This window comes from Euprymna scolopes, chromosome 31 (assembly GCF_053919585.1).
Source record: "Euprymna scolopes isolate OS-2025 chromosome 31, ASM5391958v1, whole genome shotgun sequence".
NCBI classification, from domain to species: Eukaryota; Metazoa; Mollusca; class Cephalopoda; order Sepiida; family Sepiolidae; genus Euprymna; species Euprymna scolopes.
In genome coordinates this window covers 32,428,971-32,443,363 of record NC_136512.1, presented here as the reverse complement: position 1 = coordinate 32,443,363, position 14,393 = coordinate 32,428,971, and the positions used below count along the sequence as shown (strand labels likewise).

Here is a 14,393-nt window from a genome sequence, read left to right as displayed (position 1 = left end):
AATTATGAAAAATGATTCTGTAGATGATGCACTAGAAGGATTTTAAATAAAAAGATCAGTCACAATTACATTCCCAGATAACATGTTTAAAGATGGCAAACTCTTAAGTCAAAGATTATCTCCCTTGTTTGTCCTACTGAATTGGTCACACAATTCTTCTGCATTAAAACACGATAAAATTCGATAATTTGATAAATTTGCTTTTTACTTGTAATTATTTTTCTACTGAATCATTTTTTTTTTTTTTTTGTAGTTTTTAGAAAATTATACTAATATCGCCATGAAACGTCTGAAATGCGTTGGTTTAAAAGATTACCATTGTAAACAAGCACCCACATTTGTTTTTAAACCAAGTGAGAATCTTGAATAAAAAAGAAAAGAAAAAAGAAAACAAAAAAGGAGAAAGAAAAGAAAAAAAGGCTCCATTTTATTTACTTTGCATTATGATGGGACGAACTGCAATTATCAACTTGCACATTCAAAAAATTAAACTAATGCACTATACTATAGATTATGGAACTATAATTCCCCTTTGGGTCTTTTGCTGTTGTGGGTTTCGAAATCATCATCATCATCATCATATTCGATTCAACATTTGTTTTACATGCTGGCATGTGTTGGATGGCTTTTGAAAATCTATTCCAAACTAATTTTTTCTGGTCATGTCTTTATTCATCCCTTTTTCTTTCAAATCCTCATTACTTCCCCACATGTTTCCCTTGTCAACTGACTCTGCTACCCCAACTGTTCTACATTTACTAACCGAACAACTCTCATCCATTTTTTAATGTGACCATACCAACAAAGTCTCATGTGTTGCGCACATATCACTATACTGTCCAGATTTAATCTTCTTTTGAGATCTAAGCTTGTCGTTAACACTCACATCCCATATCTATTTCTGAATAACAACAGACACTGATGTACGAAAGCATAATTATAAAACTTCATTGTTGGTTGCGATGAACGAGTGTGGCTTAGTAAGGAAGGAGGATACACAGCAGTTTATGGAGCAGTTTTCTTGGATCCAATTGTCAGTCGACTATTGATCTTAACCTCGGTTTAGTTTACACTAACCTGGCTGTCCGGCGTTGCCCGGGTGTTTGGAGGTGTGTGTTGAGCTCCAAAAAAAAGGGGTAGCAAGCAGGCTTGAACCCGTACCGCCAAGGAAGAAAAGAATGTCAAAAAAAGGTGATGTCTTTGCTGTTCCGCCCATTGCCAAACTGGAAGTGGCAAAGGTTTAAATTAAGGCTAGTCAATTGAAAAGAGGGGATGACTTTCCAAAATATCGGCAAAAAAAAGACCCCTCCCTGTAGAAAAGTGCCCAATTGAGGGTGAAAGAATTATTGTCTTTAGCCAATTTTTCGATATTTGTCGTCTGAAGGGTCGAGCTTCAAAACAATACTGATCTTGTGAAAGTTTTAGGCAGACATACAAACATACATACATTTAAACAGACAGGTGAGATTTATATTATAGATTATAATTTGTGACACCGACTCATCCAATCATTTGATTACCAGTTTGTATCAGTTGCCCATTGTCTGCTAATTGACATCATACAAAAAGAATCCCTAAACAATCGCATTTTACAAAGTCTATAATCTATTACTTTCAAATAATCAACTTTTATTAAGTTTTTCCGATACATGGTTTTGAGTTGAGACACTCAATTTGTGTTTTTATCTTAAACTGTCTGCTCTGTTGCTTTATTTTCTTGCAACTCCAAAAGGAACCCCCTTCTGTATTTATCGATTCAAAAGTTTGTCCATACTTGCTATGCTCAAGCAATGCAGGTTAGCAAGCTGCTGCCACGTTTCTGAATTTTTAAGACGAGGATTGTATTATATGGATTCTTCGGATTACTGCTCTCATCTTGAGTGTTATTTTCACAATGTTTCGGTCTATGTAACCTTCGACCTTCTTCAAGGGTATCTTGTTGAACTCGGGAATCTTTCTGCTGAACTTAGGAATCTGCATGGAATTTCGACTGGAAACCTTTATTTACTTACACGGACAGCATGCTTTTGTTCCGTCAACCATGACTGAGTAGAGGTACTAATAAATTCGTAATTGTATTTTTTCAGTCAGCCACATTGAGGATTGAACCTTCAACCTTTAGGAGAAGGTTACTTTTACAACTGAATTTTCCGAGTACTCTAACCACCGCACCATGGGTCCTTCCATGGACGGCAAGGACCCATGACACAGTAGTTCAAAGAATCCAAATAATACGAAGTTAGTGTCATTTCAGAGTTTTCATTTTATAATTACCACACCAAAGCTTGATAGAGAGCCCAGTCTACTCTAGTATTTTACTCATAGCTGGAGAAAAGACAGATGGATTCATATTTTATCAAGAGTATGAGTGAAAACAAACCTGATGCAATAGTCCTGATAAAGCTCAAACATGATGTAATACTATTCACATTCCCCCAAGTGTTGAGAAGTAAAAAAGAGGAAAAAAAAATACAACAAAAAAGAATAGGTTTGTCGGCAGAACAAAGGTGTAGGAAGTTGTTCACAAAAGAAACACAAAAGGAAGCTGAATAAAATTGTTTATCAAGGTGTGGCAGTGATTGGAACAAAAGAACTGAACAATAAATGAAGATACATTTAGAGTTAGCCTATGGGCAGCTTTTGAGGAGTGGCTATGAGCTTAAGACAGTGGGGATGGTTTGTGGACAATCTTGGGTTTGCGACGGTTGACAACAGTTACAGTGAAGGTCAGTTGCAAGTGGGACACAGTCAAATGCAGATCGTGCTTTAGGAGATCAATATGAGCTGACATAACAGACAAACACATTGTCGACAGTAGATATAAATGTGGATCTTAGCGTGTAATAGTGTTGGGACAGTTAATCGGAATCGGAACATTTGGGGGTATCAGAATTGACATCGGAATCGGAAAAATTGGTGCCTATTTTCCGATGCCAAAACGATTCTTTTGATTGCCTTCATTTAATTTTGTTAAAAGCATCATCTTCCACTGCTGGTAATAATGATAAAATAATAAATATTTATTGACATTTAAATACAAGTAAAGCTTAAATCGATAGATCATCCTCCACAAGTGTAATTTTACGTTTAGGAAAATATCTGCATATTTAACATGTGTTTTTTTTTTTTTTACGGAAATCGGGGGAAATAACAATTCTATAGTAATATATTTAGAGATTTATAAGGAATCAGAATCAGTAATTGTATTGGAACCGTGAAAAATATTGTAGTCATTCCATCACTAGCGTTTAGAGGGTCAATGGTGTTACATACACACCCAGAGTGTAAGTGATATTTGTAAAATGTGTCAGAGTTTGTGCTAATTGCATTTTGCTTTATTCTATTCTTTTTATACATGTATATGCATCCCCTCGGCAACCGCCAATGTAAGAGATGATGACATGGCTAGAAGAAGACGAAGAAGAAGACCATGGCAAAGTTGTTGAGTGGCGGAGCACGCATGGTTTTTTTATCACATGGCACACAAAGTCGTCGTTTAATAATAATTTTACATGCTGGCATGTGTTGAGCAGCTTTAAGAAATTGACTTCCAAACTAACCTATCTCTGGTCATGTCTTTATTTATCCCTCTTTCCCTCAGGTGCATTCTTATCACTTCCTCTCATCCTTTTCTTAGCCTTCCCTTGTGAACTGAACCTGCTATTTCAACTGTTCTACATCTAAAAACCCAAAGAATTGCAATTCCCGCTTTCAACATGGCCATTAAATCATAGTTTACTCTTCAACACACACCTCCCATGTCAAAATTTAATTTTCCTCTGACATCATCAGAATTAAGCCTGTCTTTAAGATTACGCATCCATTATATTTTTTCCATGCAATGCATGTCCTCAACTCTCATTGGCCAGGTTTCACTTTCTATACATCATCACACTGCATAAACATGCTTGATAGACTCTTCCCTTGACCAACAGCGATAACACTCTGCTGGTTAGTAATGAGAGCAGTTCCCAATGAACATGCTCTATTCACTCCTAATTCTTGCAATCACACTGGTACCTCCTCAACCCTGTGCACCAATAATATCATGAAACAAACACAATTTCTCAATAATCCATGCGGATAACAACTTCACCATTTCCAAATAATTTGGTTTGGTTTTTCTGTTTTACGGTATATCAACTAGTATTGGGACAATTAATCGGAATCAGAATTGGAAATCAGGAAAATCGGACCTTTTTATGGTATCGGAATTGGTACTGCAGAAAATTGTTCCTATCTCCAACTGCCAAATATGATTCTTGTAATTGTTTGGTTTGTTTTTGTTTAAAATTTAATTTTCCAAAGATGAAATGGTAAATGTGTGTCAGTTTTAAACTACAAACAAAATTAAAATATATAAATCACCGATATAAGTATATTTTGCCGTTGACAAAATTATATCATGTGGGTTTTTACGGTAATCTAAAGAAAAACAACTCTGTAAATAAATATTTAGTGATTTTAAAAGAATCAGAATTGGTAATTGTATCGGAATCAAGAATTTAAAACAGAATCGGTAACTGTATCGGAATCAGAAAATTTTTTGGAATCGTCTGATCACTAATCTCAACTGTTTTTGCATAATTTAATGTTGAATCCAGTTATTTTGGAAAAATTTTTTATGCTTCAAGTTCTTTATCTCTTTAAATATTTATTCATAATATTTGGTTTGATTGTCTTGTAGGGAAAAATTATTGTTTTTATTTTTGACTGCAGAACATGATAGAGTTTTGCAGAAAGGAAAGAAAAAAAAACATCAATCAGGGAGCCTGATCAGGTTGCACTAGGAATTTTCAAAAGAAAATGTAGGCGGATAATAGACTTACTTGAAAGCGGCCATCCCTTTCAGAGCACAATAAAGTCTGACAAAAGAGCTGGCATTAATAATCTGGTCTTCTGAGATGGATTCATTTGCATTGGGAACAACATCAACGAGTTCATCCAAAAGAGTTTGTCGAAGCGAAGTCAACAACAATGCTTTGCCTTTCTTTCTCTGGAGAAACATTCGAAAAAAAAAAAGAGTTTAAGATAAAAGTCTCACCTAGAAAATAACAAATCGAATACATCAAATCTAAACAAAATATACCAACGAATTTCAATCATCATGATATTTAGTTTAATATCTATTTTACACACTGACACATACTGGATAATTTTAAAGAAATTAACTTTCAAAGTAACCTATCTTTGGCCAGGTCTTTATTTATCCCTCTTTCTTTTAAGTCCTTCTGTATCACTTCCTCTCATGTTTTCGTTAGCCTTCCCCTGTGAACTGAATATCTACATCTGCTAACTCAAATACTCTTATCCATTTTTTCAATGTGGCCATACTATCAGAGTCTCCTGCTTTACACGAATCTCCCTATACTGTGCAGATTTAATCTTTTTCAGGGGTCATCAGACCAAGCCTCTCTTTAAGACTAGCATTACATATTTATTGTATCTCTCCATGCAACACATGTATTCAACCCTCATTGGCTAGGTTTCAAGATGTAGAACAGTTGAGATAGCAGGGTCAGTTGATAAGGGAAGCACAAGAAAACCATGGGAGGAACTGATAAGAAAAAAAATTGAGAGAAAGAGGGAAAATAAAAACACAGGTCTGCATGTAAAATGGATGATGATAATGATGGTAATTCTGATGATGATGATTTGTTTATCTTTGAAAAAAAAAAGAAGAAAATGTCATTTTGATGTTTTCATTAAACATGGGTTCATGTCGACAAAACCCCTAAAAAAGGTCAGAGTTTACATTGGCTGAGAAGTTGTGAGAATAACGCCCAAGATGAGAAGAGTAAATGCAAATAATTAAAATAATCAATCCTCATCTAAAAAAAAAATTGCGAAACATGAAGAAAATGTCATTCTAATATTTTAATCTCATTAAATTTTTACTTTCGGAAAAATCCATAGGAGAGAATTCACATTAACAAAGCATTAAAATTCACATCAACAAAGCATTAAAATTCACATCAACAAACCATTAAAATTCACATCAACAAACCATTAAAATTCACAGCAAGTAAATCTTACTTTTTGTCCAGTTTTGATGAACTGTGAGAACCAGGTCCGGACATTCTGGTCCGTCCCAAGAAGTAATCCTGTAATAAAAGCCAAAAGGTCACTCTTGTTATTGACAGCATTAGTCTCCATATCTTCATCGTCTGTTCCAAATCTGCACTTGTTTTGAGCCATGAATAATGTTAAGCAAATTGTCAAACCAGGCATCGTGCAATGTTGGACCTAATAAACAGAAAATGAAAATGCAATTATATTATATATATTAGTGATGAGACGATTCCAATATTTTTCCCTGATTCCGATACAATTACAGAGTGCGTGTTAAATGTCCAATCCTTATTCTTCTAAAAATCTATAAATATTTAACTGTAGAGTTGTTGTTTTTTAATTATCTTTCAGATTACCGTAAAAAATATGTAATATATGCATGTATTTTCACAAAGGTAAACATACACTTATGAGCTGATCTATGGGTTGTAATTTCATTTGCATTTTTAAGAAAAGGACATTATTGAAAAGCATGCAATAAAAAATTAACAAAATTATACAAATAAAAATAACACAATCTTTCTTTATTTGCACTTTTAATAACAAAATTGAGCAATAAATCTTTTTATTTTATTTGAAATTAAAAAAAAAATACATATTTATGAAAAAATAAAATGAAATAAAAGTTTTTTTAAATTTTAAAAATAAATGTCTTTTACTTGAATTTTAATGATTATTAAATAAAAGAGAAAGATCGGAAAAACATAATAAGAAAGGGGAGACATAGGCATGATATAAAAAAAATATATAGGAGATATAAAAAAAAATATATAGGAGATATAAAAAAATATATATAGGAGATATAAAAAAATATATAGGAGATATAAAAAAAATATATAGGAGATATAAAAAAATATATAGGAGATATAAAAAAAATATATAGAAGATATAAAAAAAATATATAGGAGATATAAAAAAATATATAGGAGATATAAAAATAATATATAGGAGATATAAAAAAATATATAGGAGAGAGAAAAAATATATAAGAGATATAGGCATGAGAGAAAAAAATATATAGGAGATATAAAAAAATATATAGGAGAGAGAAAAAAATATATAGGAGAGAGAAAAAAATATATAGGAGATATAAAAAATATATAGGAGATATAAAAAATATATATAGGAGATATAAAAAAATATATAGGAGATATAAAAAAAATATATAGAAGATATAAAAAAAATATATAGGAGATATAAAAAAATATATAGGAGATATAAAAAAATATATAGGAGATATAAAAAAAATATATAGAAGATATAAAAAAAATATATAGGAGATATAAAAAAATATATAGGAGATATAAAAATAATATATAGGAGATATAAAAATAATATATAGGAGATATAAAAAATATATAGGAGATATAAAAAAATATATAGAAGATATAAAAAAAAATATATAGGAGATATAAAAAATATATAGGAGATATAAAAAAAATATATAGGAGATATAAAAAAAATATATAGGAGATATAAAAAATATATAGGAGATATAAAAAATATATAGGAGATATAAAAAATATATAGGAGATATAAAAAAATATATAGGAGATATAAAAAAAATATATAGGAGATATAAAAAAAATATATAGGAGATATAAAAAAAATATATAGGAGATATAAAAAAAATATATAGGAGATATAAAAAAAATATATAGGAGATATAGGCATGAGAGAAAAAAAAGGGGAGAAACTGATTTGCCTTGTCACTGCTTCTGGCAGCACGATGCCAGAAATAAGGAAGTACATTAGATGACTATAACCCACCCGTCAAATGTGGTAAATGGAAATCTTTCTCTTTTCACTGGAGAGAGAGAGAGAGAGAGAGAGAGAGAGAGAGAGAGAGAGAGCAATCAGGTGTTTTATGTGTATAGGCCATTTGAGGATCAGGATTAATAAGTGTACAATGGTCAATGACACAATGATGTAATAATTGTTAGTGGAAATTTAGTAAATTGGATTACTTAAGGGGAAGGCTCTTCAAGAACTTGTTTACGTTGGACTTGAAGACAACCATATTATAGTCAGCCGGAAAGCAGCCAAATGGAAGAGAGTTCTACAGTTGTGCAGTTCTAAGAAAGAAGCTTTGTTCATAGAATCTACATTTAGGTTTAAGCACAGATAAAGAGTGGGGGGGAAATTATTGATAGTGTTTTCAGCTAGACGAGTGTTTCTCGTGAAAGTTTGGCGAGAGGGGACTATAGATTGGAGCTCAGACGAGCACTTGCCATGAAAATAACGATAAAGCAGAGACAGACTCGCAATATGTCTTCTGTGGGAAAATAGTTGCAGGGAAGAGAAAAGGGCACCCCCACTAGGCTACGAAGTCTATTTTGAACTCTGTCAAGGAAGGATAAGATCTTTCTAGCAGCTCCTGCCCAGATGTGGCAACAGTACTCCATCCTTGGACGTACTTGAACAGGACAGAAAAAAACAACATTATTTTCCTACTTATCTCTATCTATATATAAAAGGCACTTTGTCTGTGTTAAGTATTGTCATCGAAATCAAAGAAATTGCCAATTTTTCAATCAAATCAATTGATCGCCTGCTTTAGTTGGGGACCCATTGTGATGCACCAGGAGGGAGCTTCACATGCCTCTCCACAGGGACTTAGTCCAAAATACATTGCACTGTAGAGAACCTATTGTTCATTTTTTAAAATTGCTTTTATATAATGGTTTCAATTAAAGTTTAAAATGCATAAATTAAGTGTCATAGTTTGATTATGCTCTGAACAGAAACATTCCTTTCGAACGCGCCCCTGTCTTATCAAAGCACCTACTATTGATTTTATATGCCTGGCTTTACTGGCTGTGTGGTGATAAAACTTCTAAGATGCACTTGTGATGTTAGGCTGTATAAAGGTGTTCACTTTGGTCAAAATTGGAGTGTTCTTTCTTTGATCATATTTTTTTGATTATCGAGTTTTGATAGTCATCAGGGCATTTCGATACAAAACCTATCTAAGAACACTACCAAACGCATAAAATACATTTATGTGAAATTTAAAAATAGAAAAAAAAAAGAAAATAGCAAATCGACACAACTATTTCCGAGTTCATAAGGAACTAACTCACACAAACAAAGTGCCTTTTATATATAGGTAAAGATAGAGATAAGTAGGAAAATAATGCTGTTTTTTCTGTCCTGTTCAAATTTGCAACTCAAGTTAAAAATAAATGTATTAGTGTCACATATAAAATTAAATTGCATGGCTAAGGTTTTATAAACATCTGTCAAACTGAATCAAACTACTGATTGAAATATCTATGTTTTCCATAAGACAATTTAAATTATGCTTAAGGTAGGCACAACGTTTTTATATGTGCGGCACTGAAGCTCCCCGAAAATAGCTCTTTATCATTGTACCACATAATAACACTTTGCTCATGGTTAATAATAATAGTGTCAGAGTGAAAGTCAGAGGTCATGTGGTGGGAGGATTACATTGCGGATGGGATTCGAAGGCATTAAACATTCCAGAATGTTACTTACACATAATGAACGAACAGTTAATGTCTCTGTGGGGTTCATGGCACAGAGCATCTGTAGCATCTCCATTCGTCGCTGACCCCCAAGAGAGTCTTCATCTTGCTTTTCACCTTTTGATACGAGATGCTGACAGACTACCAAAAAAAAAAAAGAAGAAAATGTGACATGTCAGAAGAAAACATAAAAAAAAATATGTGATTTGCTTATTTTTAATCATAGAATAAATATTATTATATATATTTTCTAATCATTCTGTTATACTTATCAATGCAACAAAAAAAAGGAAAAAACAAAAACAAGATAGACATATTTGCTAATAGAAAAAATACAGCCGCCTTCTAGTTTATAGTTTCTTACATTTTAATGACTGTTGACAGTCACAAGAAAAGCTAATAGATGTCTAAAAGCGTGACTCTCTTTCTATCTCTTTGTTTAGAAAAAAAGAGAAAGATTTGATCAGATTACGTGTAAACATTCTATTTATAACTTCTTTTCTAGAATGCAATAGCCTAAAACGTAACCCTAATTCTAAACATTTAACTTCTAATAGAAATTTCCACATTTTTACTTAATCTAATTTCACTTGATTGAAAAAGGCTCATTAACAATCCACAAAAAAAAATAAAACAAATATATATATATATATATATATATATATATATATATATATATATATATATATGAATGAAAATGCTTCTTAAATAACCAACTACAAGCTCTAGAGACAATTAAACAAAGCAGTAAGTTGGATTATTATTTATTTAATTGTTTTTATTTTTCAAAAACTTATGTTCGTTCATCTCTCTCTCTACGTATCAAGGTAACTCGTTTTCATTAATCCAGATGGACACTTCCAGACACCATTCAGGCAGACGCTTTCAGACGGCGTTCAGACAGATGCTTCCAGACGCCGTTCAGGCAGACGTTTCCAGACGCCGTTCAGGCAGACGTTTCCAGACGCCGTTCAGGCAGACGCTTCCAGACGCCGTTCAGGCAGACGCTTCCAGACGCCATTCAGGCGGACGCTTCCAGACGCCATTCCGGTGGACACTTCCAGACACCATTCCGGTAGACACTTCCAGACACCATTCCGGTAGACACTTCCAGACACCATTCAGGTAGACATTTCCAGACACCATTCAGGTAGACACTTCCAGGCACCATTCAGGTAGACACTTCCAGACACCATTCAGGTAGACACTTCCAGACAAACCATTGATACTTTATTCATATTTTACATATAGATCATATGTGAATATGAATATCATATTCTACATATGGATTAGTTTATCTATAGAATCGTTGATAAAATTCTCAATTCTTTCTATAAACCATTACAGAAAGAATTGAGAATTTTATCAATGATTCTATAGATGGCATTTTTGGGCATCAGTCTGCATCATAGCATAGATAAAATAATGTAATTCATTAATTAAATGCATTAGAATGCATTTCGGTTTCTTCATAAACAATCTAGGTTTTAAATAGAAGGTATCATTTAAAGAGTATAAAACAGCTAACAAAGTTATCTGTCTATCTTTCTTTCTATCTGTCACTGTCCATATCTATCAGTGTGTAAGAAGTGTGGAATTGCCCGTAACGTGAGACTATTTTTAATTAATTAGGACGAGACTAAAGTCTATTTGTACCAAATAAGACTCAATTACAGAAAGGATTGGGTGGCATTTTTAGGAGTCACCCTATACAATTCCTGGTCACCACAAATCAAGGAGATATGGTTACTAAGTGTTAATTCCACATTCTGCCAAGTTCTCAAATTGGGGCTTCATCACTGAATGCACTTTACAGTTATAACCAAGTTGCCGGCTACTATGAGAAAAATATTTTTACAAAGCACTGCCAGCAGGATATGTTACAATAATCATTTCAGGAATTTGAATAATACTTTCCAAATTAAATCCACTTTCAGGTAATTAAACAAAATGGATAAATAAATAAAATAAATAAAATAAATGAAATAAATAAGTCAAATAAATAAAAATAAAACTAAATAAATATAAGTAATAAATATAACTAAATAAATAAAAATAAATAAAAATTAAAAAGAATAAACAAAGAAATTTTTATGATTAAAAAAAAAATTTTTTTTACATTGTGCAAGTGAATTGATATACATTCTTTTATAATTTATATAAAAAAATTATTCAGAAAAATAGAAACAAAACAAAACTGTGTTGTGTGTTGTATTTCCATTGAAAAAAAAATGGTCCTGGATATGACCTTAAACTATATCCAATGGTGAGGCTCCAGCTTGCGGGCTTTGGGGAGTGTGGAGCTACCCTTTAATTGCCATTGCTCCTAGGTCCACTCTGACCCAGAGTGGTAGTACCTGTTAGGGTCCCAACTATGGGTTAAATAGAAACCGACTTGAAAACAACAAATATATTCTATTAAAAATTTTTTCTTTAAATTCTTTGGATTCGGCATTAAATAACCTGAAAAAGGTTGATATGCCGTAAAACAAAAACAACCAACTATCACACCCTTGAAAAAAATCTAAATTTTTTAAATCAATTCTTTTCACCTTTAAAAGTTAAAAAAATAATTTCCTAAAAAATTGTTTTAAAATTGTTGTTATTTGTTTTGTTTTATTTTTTATTCATTTCATTTATAATGCGTTTTAAAAATTTTCAACTACTGTGGAATTTCCTTGAGTTCTGCTAGATAATTAATAATAGAATTAAAAAGAGCATTAAATTTACAAGTAAATTTTAATCTACAATTAAAAATAGCATTAATTTTACAATTAAATTTTAATCTACAATTAAAAATAGCATTAAATTTATAGTTAAAGTTTTAATCTATATAATTATAAAACTCAAATGACCTTGTAACGGGCGTTGTAACCCAACATCCGGTTTACGACTTCCGGTTGTGCATGTGTACATAAACATAAACCCATAACGTAATTCGGAAATGAACGATGTAAAAATAAAAAAAGCAGAAAGTATTAACAATTGTTTATTTGTATAATAATTTAAACGCAAAAAAAAAAAAATTGGGACGCTGAAAATGTACACAGTAAAACAATACGTTTTATTGTCACGTTGATTATTTATTTGTAATGCAAATTAAAAAAAAAAACATATTTACAAATAAATAATCAATGCGACAATAAAACATATTGTTTTACTGTGTACGTTTTTAGCGTCCCCAATTGTTCTTTTTTAGCATTTAAATTATCCAAATAAATAATTGTTAATACTTTCTGCATTTTTTTTTACAGCATTCATTTCCGTATTACGTTTAAGTTATTTTAACGCAATTTTCTTACAAATAAATCTACTTTAACCCATTGATAACCATAAGAGCATTTTACAACAGCGATGTACCCACCGCTTTCATTTTCTTAAAATTTATTCTCCATTTTTTAATACACCTTTCTTAAAAACATTCATACATTTTCTTCTACACTACCAACAAAAATTAATAACCCCAAAAACATGTTTTTTTAATTTGCGTTACAAATAAATAATCAACGCGACAATAAAACATTGTTTTACTGTGTACGTTTTCAGCATCCCAATTGTTTTTTTTTGTGTTTAAATTAAAAGATCTATCAAAATTTGAATTTAACTTTAAGTATCATGGTATCTGTTCAGTGCACATTTACCAATAAGTATGGCAAACCATTCAATGGCTAAGTTTTTTTTTATTTTCAAAAATAAACAATTATAAACAGAACGGCTCATAGAAATCTATCTATATTCTTTTTTCATTTTAATATACTTTGATAGAAATGTTTCTGTTATGTCACAAAAAACTATTTTCTTTACGTCACAAGTGTCACACTCATACATTAATTCCATAGCTAATATAACATACTGACCCAACGGGTCACGGGTAGTCTAGTTTGCAATTAAAAATAACAATAAAACAAAAAGAATGAATACCTACCTTCATGAAAAGAATCTGGGGAATTGGCCACAAGTCTGCAAAGAAGCCAGGAACCATTTTTGAGACTGAGCAAAGAATTGGCAAGAGAAACTATTGGCAGTAGAGAAGGCAACTCTGAAAAAAAAAAAAATAAATAAAATAAAAAAATAAATAAATAAATAAAAAGGAAAATCATAGAAAAATAGAGATTTTGCATTTTTTTATGCAAATCGTTTCACTGTGTGTGGCCCCTGAAAAATCGCCGACCCCCAACGTCGTGTGTCATGGATTTTTCGTTCAACTATTCTTCTTATGGCCGGGTCATCATTTTCTCACTGGCGACTGTCAATGGAAACACACGTGGGTCCACAAAGTAAAAGAATAGGAAAAACACAGACACCAATCTGATGATTGGACATGTGAATGTGTGTGTCCCTATTTACAATGCCTCCCCACGGGACAGTTAGACACCAGAGTCATTTTTTAACGTGGAGAAAAGGAACAAAAATAAAAATTGTCTCAGTCGTGAAGGATTTCTCCTTCACTGACAGAGAGTAAGGTGTGTCTTCTCCCTGTTCTATCGATGTTATGTTCATCTATCAGTTGCAATTCGTCTATCTCTGTTTCGCAGTTAACTCTAAAAACTGTCCAACCATTGTCGCTATCAGTTCCCATCCACCACAAGTGGCATCTAGTTATTAACTAGTCTTCTCTGCATCGGTATCTGAAGTCCCCCCACCCCGGCTACTGGAAGCTGCCCTTCCCTGTGTTATCTGTTCTGTAGATTTCTGTTGTCATTGTCAAATCAAAAAGGCTCGATTTAAAAATACTTACAGATTCATTATTTGTTTATTGATTTATTATTTACAGATTCCCATCTCTTTGTTTATTGTAAGACACTTCCTATTCCTTTGCCTATTGCCAGC

At 32.1% G+C, this 14,393-nt stretch overlaps 1 protein-coding gene across 1 annotated transcript in view; it reads right to left on the bottom strand.

Moving 5' to 3' along the window:
• LOC145255677 (integrator complex subunit 2-like) overlaps positions 1 to 14,393 on the bottom strand; it is a 90,190-nt gene that overhangs the window by 59,879 nt on the left and 15,918 nt on the right. The window contains exons 4-7 of the mRNA XM_080114244.1: positions 13,489 to 13,602; positions 9,574 to 9,704; positions 6,037 to 6,246; positions 4,830 to 4,996 (exon numbers count right to left, since the gene is read on the bottom strand). Coding sequence (XP_079970370.1) covers positions 4,830 to 4,996; positions 6,037 to 6,246; positions 9,574 to 9,704; positions 13,489 to 13,602 — 622 coding nt within the window. The remainder of the gene's footprint in view (positions 1 to 4,829; positions 4,997 to 6,036; positions 6,247 to 9,573; positions 9,705 to 13,488; positions 13,603 to 14,393) is intronic.